Below are 7428 nucleotides of genomic sequence, written 5' to 3'. Positions count from 1 at the left end.
TATATATAAAAATGAATAATAATAAAAAATTTATATAAATTCATTAATTATATACAAAATTGTCGTCTTAAGTAATGTCTTACAAACGAAATGACTCGAAAAAACTTGAGACTTAACATAATTACATTGCCGTCAAATCATATCTAACGTTATTTAGAACCTTGAAAATTATAATAAAAAGGTTACTTCATTGCACAAACAGAAGAAAAACAACGAGACTAAATTACATTAAAATATCATTTAAGTTTTAACCATAATTTCTGTTTTGCATTAAGTTAAAAGAAAGAAAGAAGAGTAAATTACTGAAATCATCCTTATGGTTTAGTCAAAATTCATGTTTGTAGCTAACTTTTTTTTTGCACTCGGATAGTCTCTGTGGTTTGATTTTGTTGTGTTTTTCGTCCTTATGGTTTGGTCAAAATTGCGTGTTTGATCCCTAACTTTATGTATGTAAGGGACGAAAAATGCAACAAAAGAAAACCATAGGGACGATCCGAATGCAAAAAATAAAAAGTTAAAGACCAAATGTGCATTTTTGACCAAACCATAAGAACGATTTCAGTAATTTACTCAAGAAAGAATTATGTTATTTATAACAAGGTACTCAAACTCAGGGGGAGAGTTACTACAGTGGCTGCCGGATGTCCAGCCACCCCAACATTTTTAGAGTACTAATTAGATAAGCTCATTTCATATGTTTATAGCCCATCGCCAACAACTTTTTTATTTGTTGCTACTTGGCTACTGTACTACAATATCTTTTCCACTTAAAATATCTTCTCCATTTAAAGAACAAGATATGTTTTTTAATTTTCTTGTGTATTCAATAATATTTTAATTTCCATTAACTATATTATTATAAATGGTATTTTGTTTCTTATATCGATAATGAGTATATCACGAGTATAATTAATATAATGAAACATATGTATTTTTAATTAAGATAACTTTAGCATTAGCATGTTAATGGAGAATTATAAATCAATGTTTACTATTAGTTGAAAACTTTTCAAAATGTCATTTATGTAATAATCGGTATAACTTCTACTTAAAGGAATTTTTAGTCATTTTCTCTTTCAAGATTGTAGACTCTTTCATTTTATTTTGATATAAGATATACTTGAATATATTTTTACGACGTCAGCCCCTTATTCTTAAATCATGTGTCCGTACCTGCTCAAACTCGGTTGAATATTTGATACCACGAGTACCAACGCCACTTATCTTTTTAGGACACTAAATTAATAAGAGTCTTAACTTCGAGATATCTAATTACGCAACCCAAATTCATATACAATTTTTACACATAACTAGCAAAATAGATAAAAACGTAATTATACTTTTTATACCATCTTCAATTATAGTTTAACACAAAAACTATAAAAACGGTATGTGTCATACCTATACGGCTATACGTTTATCATCATATTGATTACGTGGTTTCGTCTAAATCCATTTATATTAACTACCCTAAGCACCAAATTGATAATTTAAATTAAAACAAAGTGATCATAAGAGAAAAGAAAGATGATTATTGATTAATAAATCTTTTTATTTAAGTAGGCCATAAAACAATGAAAATATCTTATATATTAAACTTGTTTTTTTATTAAACCAAAAAAACTGTTTGAACTAATTAAATGATAATTTTACCCATCCGTATATAAATGATATTAAATAACAAATGACTTTTCATATAAGAACTTTTATAAATCTAGTTTAACCGAACAAAACATATGATTTTTATGAAATATTAATCAAACTATATGATATAAATTAGTAATAACTTGTGAGCTAAGCTTGGTATTATTTTTCTATCAAGATTTTTTCCATCACATCTTATCATGAATTTCCAATGTTAATAGTTATTTTCATTAAAATTGTATGAGAAGTATTTTTTTGGAATATGTAAATGAAAAATGTCTAAAATTACACATCCAAAAATAATTAAGCAAAGCTAGCAGGCATTATGAAAACCATGAAATGTATGGTATGTATCTTAATATAAATAGATTTTAAAAAAAAATGCAAACCTCACCATTTGGACCCACACTGATGAGATAGGGGTAAATCACAAAACAATTACAATATTACTTACCTCAATCACTAGACTCTCATCATAAAAGTATATTATATGGTATGGTATATGTCTGAATATGTTAAGTTATGTTGAGATTAGATGAAGATTAAACACACACACACACATATATATATATATATATATATATATATATATATATATATATATATATATATATATATATATATATAGACTAAGTATGTAACTCATTAGTTCATTAAGTGAACACCCGGTGACTTAGAGCTGGTCTCGTTTAAGAAGAGTTTGTACATTGATACATCAGAAACCAATTCTAATATTTATACCGTATACATACAGAAATACAAGCAAACCGTATTTGAAGGTATAATTAAATTTCCAATATATGATATATCAATTGCACCAATAGATGCGGCTTTTAACATCCATTATTGAAAGAATGATGTTTGCATGATTCAATTACTAGGCACAATGCAAAGAGTAACGTTATTAACATGCATATAATAATATTATAATACTATAAGAAAGCATAAATTTGGTTGGTATAATGAGGTCAAAGGTCAGTGAACAGGAATGAATATCTGAGATGCAAAACCAAATCAAACATATAAATTTTCTCCTTTTTTTTACAGTAAAGAAAAGAAAGAATTTGAGTTTAGGGTTGGTTTAAGAGTTATAAGTTTTAACGGAGGTCAGTATTTTGTGGTTTCCTCTGGAACATGAGAGAGCCCAAGACAACAGCTATTCCAGTTATGGCTATCGTGAATACAAGTCTTCTTGTAGAGAATTCTTGTGGTGGGGGTCGCGGCCTTCTTCTAGCTGCCCCACCCCCATGCTCTCTTTCACCTTCCCTCGCCCTGATTCACAAACATCAAACATCAAACAAACAAACATTCAAACCTAAAACTTCTTAAATATATAGTGGAGTATATTTTTTTGTTGAAAAAAAAAAGTAAAAAGTTTTTTAAACCTGGAAGCTTCTACAGTGGTATCTGGGACACCGTTACAAGTGAGTTCATGGGCCATTCTCTCACGTAATCTGATGTATCTGATGCACAGATTGCAGAGCTCTGTCCTGTTTCCACAGACTTCCTGGTAATTGGTATTTTTAAAAGAAATGATTAATTGGTATTTCAAATATTTTGGAAAGAAAGATTGATTATTGGTTACCTGATGCTCAAATAAGTCGATTGCAGGCAAAGGGAATTCACAGTAATCACATGTCACGATTCGTTTGGGGCAATGTTCACGTTGGTGTGCAGCCAGGCTTTCAGGTTCCATGCTCTCGCTGCACAATGAACACGATACCTGTGTGTGTGTGTGTGTCCTCTCAGCTCTTGTTTCTTTTTCACTTATTAATTTTTTTTAAAGCCAATATGTATATAATAACCTGACTGAATGACTGACTACATACCGGAGCATGGGTGTTGGAGTAATGCTCTTCAGCGTGCTTTTTGGGAACCATTTCATCACAGAGTTTACATTTTTCTAAATTGCGCGAGCAGTGAAAATAATGCAGATCGATATTCGAAGACGGAATCGCTCTGTCACTGCACAATCATGCTTACATTATTATTCTCGTTTTTTTTCTTCACCAATTTTATATTCTCAACTCTTAACACTTATCCAAACAATATACAGTATATATTTTCAAAAAAACCAACATAAAAACTAGAACAAGAGATATGGAAAAGAAAGACATCAATAGGAATAGGATAACAGACCCTTTTGTATTTAATGGCATCATATATATATATATATATATATATATATATATATATATATATATATATATATATATATATATATATATATATATGAAACCATCAAAAATTACTTGCAATTTCAAGCTCCCGTTGGTATGATCTAACATTTCAAATCGGAATATAATGGATATAGATGCCAGACGAGACAATCAAATCGTTAGTTAACAACTACCCTAGCTTAAAAACCTCAAACACTTTTCGCACCAAACACAAATCTTTCTATGCCTACAGGCTACGTATAACCAACTGTTTCACTTAACCTCATAAAATCCCATATGCAATGCAACAAATATCATATTAAATAAGAAATCTCAAAATCACGCAACAATTTTCAAGAAAAAAGAAACCCTATTATTACCAGTGACTGCAAATGTTTGTCGCGCGATAAGAACCTACGTCCATCGTCTCGGTTGAAGGTAGGTATCTTACCCACAACACTACCAAATTATCTGCAAACTTCGAATTCTAGAATCGAATTGAATTCCTTATCACAAGAAGATCCAAATTCCTAATAAAATCATACGAGTATGATGAGATTGGTATGGTATGCGGGAAAAAAACAAACAAGAAAAAAAAACATGGAAATGAAGGATTGAAAGCTTTGAAAAGGACCTGTGATTGTGAAATCGATCGCTCCAACGGAACACTTTCGCACAGGAGTCACTTCCTGGATTTGGTGTTTTTCTTGATGATGAGAATTTCAAGAAACGATGCAACTTCGTGGATTTAATGTATCTCTTTCATATACACATATTTTTCATTTTTTATTTTCTCATATCTTTTATTTAGTTTGTGACTTCTTTTTTTAACGCCTAATTTACTTTTAGATAAAATTACAAAAATGGTCCTTGTGGTTTAACAAAAGTCACAAAGCCAGTTTTTATTAATTTTTTTTATTCAAATGGTCCTTGTGGTTTACGAAACTTGCAAAGTTTGCCCTTTTTACTAACACCGTTAGTAAAACGCCGTTAGGGACTAAATCTGTACAGGCATATTCGTCTTTTCAAGTACAGAAAGACTGAATTCATGACATTTGAAGAACCACAGGGACCATTTTTGAAATTTGTTAGAAAAAATAAATTAATTATCTGAAGGTAAGGGGGAAAGCTCAAACTCACGACCTCCACCCCCCCTTTATATGACCAAAACCTTAACCAATTGAGGTGATTGTTCACTTGGTTATAACACCCTAAAACTAATTTATATAATAACAAAAACGTTAATATTTAAATAATAAATAAACTACAAAAAAAATATTTTTTTACATAACTTTTTTTTAAATAAAACAAAAAGTATTTTAGTCGTATTATAAAAAAATTGTTTTTTACAAAGAATTTGTATGTATTTATTTTACGTAAAATATATTTTTTTATTTCGTTAAAAAATAAGTTTTCATATAAAAAATATGTTTTCGTATATATATTTTTTTATGTCTTTGAAATAATAATAATTAACACTACTCGTGACATAAAAAAATATATTAATTCTTTTGAATTGCTAGTTCTAAAATACGTATTTCATTTTTTTTTAAATATATATAACTGAAAAATAGTTTTCTAAAAACCGTTTTCTGGTTATATGTATTTAAAAAAACATAAAAATCTATTCGGTTATATATCTTATTTAAAATACGTATTTCATCTTAATTGCAAGTTTTAAATCGTATGATTGAAATGAAGATAAAAAGAAATAATGATATATCTTTTTAAAATAACGATAATTAATAGTACTCTTGACATAAAAAAAATTGTATAAATTGTTTAGATACATAACATAATCGTTGTTAAGTTGTTTTTAATATATATAATTGAAAAAACGGTTTTAGAACTAGCGGCTCAACAGAATTTATACATTTTTTTATGTCATGAGTATTGTTAATTATTATTATTTAAAGACATAAAAAATATAATATACAAAAACTTATTTTTATATGAAAACTTATTTTTTAAAGAAATAAAAAATATATATTTTACGTAAAATAAATACATAAAAATACATACAAATTGTTTGTAAAAAACAATTTTTTTTGTAATACGACTAAAATACATTTTGTTTTATTTACAAAAAAAAATGTTTTTTGTAATTTATTTATTATTTAAATATTAACGTTTTTGTTATTATATAAATTAGTTTTAGGGTGTTATAACCAAGTGAGCAATCAGCTAACTGGTTAAGGTTTTGTTCAAATAAAGGGGTGGAGGTCGTGAGTTTGAGTCTTCTCCCCTACCTTCAGCAAATTAATTTATTTTTTCAAACAAATTTCCAACTTTGCAAGTTTCGCAAACCACAAGGACCATTTGCATCAAAAAAAATTAATAGATACTGACTTTGTGACTTTTGGTAAACTATAGGGACCATTTTTGTAATTTTCTCTTACTTTTATGTGTAAACATTTTCGATAGACTGTGTATTTTTTTTTTCATTGCTTTTGATACAGGTGTATCACACGACTTTTGGTTTGGGGCATCTTCGTTAAAACTAGCTGCAAGTCATAGTGTTGTGTTAATTGCTACATAAAATAGCTTTTAAAACGTTACAAGTTTATAGTGTCAAACGAGGTTTTTTGTTCAAAACAAAGATATTCAAATGTTCTGTGCTAAACACGTCCTTAGTTTATGGCTCTAAAAGGCGAACATAATCTAATATTATACTAATCTGCATTTCAAACCAGTTTGGATCTTTTAGATCTGTGTTCAAAAAGGTGTTATCAGAATTCATCAGATGCTAATCAGTTTTTGATGGAAACATATACCCATTGTAACTGGTATCAAATTTGTTAGCGTATTTTATACACTCTTGTATTTTTGTTTTGCATAGTGTATTTATTTTGTATTTTGTACCCTCTTTTTTTCTAGATATTTGCTTTTGGACCCTTGAGTTATGAATTGTTTGCAAGAAGGGTCCCCACCGGTAATTCCGTGACTTTTGGGTGCTGCTTGAGTACGTTGGGCTACCTACGACCCGCACCAGTACGTTGGGCGTTCGTGGTTCAGACCAAAATCCAAATATTTAGGGTTTGTGCACTATTTAAGCACCATTATAGCCCCAAGACATTTACTTTTATCAGCCTCCATCCCAAGATCAACCCTCCTTGCAAACCCTAGTCTATTTTGAGCATTTTGAGCTTTTGGAGTGAGTTGTGTGTTTCCTTGTTTGTAAAGAAGGGCCTTCAAGGAGTAGGTTTTGCTCTCAAGACTTTGGATCCATCATTTTTTCTTCATTGTGCACCATTTAGAGGTATAAAGCTCCAAACTTGGCTTATGTTTTTTAGATCTTAGTTAAGCCTTGATTTTCATCCTTTTAGTCTCAAAACCAAGAGCTTGGTGAGTAAGAGGTGATGGAAAATGTAAGTTACAAAAATTTTATGGACTAAGCAGAAAACATTCAAACAATTCAAATGATTAGGGCATATGCAACTTATTGAGGATATATGTCTTTCATTTGTAGGCAACATACTATGAATTATCATCCTATAAAACTTTTTTAATGAAAAACAAATTCAGTAGGTTAAGAAACTTACTTTGAAGATTGTTATTATAAACAACCTTGAATCGATCTTTAAATTTTTTGGCAGCTAGCACCACAAGTGTCGTGTATCTAATA

The 7428-nt window shown here is 29.3% G+C and overlaps 1 protein-coding gene across 1 annotated transcript; it reads right to left on the bottom strand.

Annotated features, from left to right (window-relative positions):
• Nucleotides 1–2560: 2560 nt before the first annotated feature.
• Nucleotides 2561–4578, bottom strand: LOC145067287 (TRAF-type zinc finger-like protein). The gene is made up of 6 exons (XM_079014463.1): nt 4438–4578; nt 4184–4333; nt 3474–3609; nt 3230–3367; nt 3030–3151; nt 2561–2916 (listed from the first exon to the last, which is right to left on the bottom strand). The coding sequence occupies exons 2-6, from the start codon at nt 4225–4227 to the stop codon at nt 2742–2744; spliced, it is 615 nt and encodes a 204-aa protein (XP_078870589.1). The 5' UTR covers nt 4228–4333; nt 4438–4578; the 3' UTR covers nt 2561–2741.
• Nucleotides 4579–7428: the final 2850 nt, after the last annotated feature.

This window comes from Lactuca serriola, chromosome 1 (assembly GCF_051521515.1).
Source record: "Lactuca serriola cultivar US96UC23 chromosome 1, Lser_US96UC23_V15, whole genome shotgun sequence".
Taxonomy (NCBI): Eukaryota; Viridiplantae; Streptophyta; class Magnoliopsida; order Asterales; family Asteraceae; genus Lactuca; species Lactuca serriola.
This window is presented reverse-complemented; position numbering and strand designations above follow the sequence as displayed.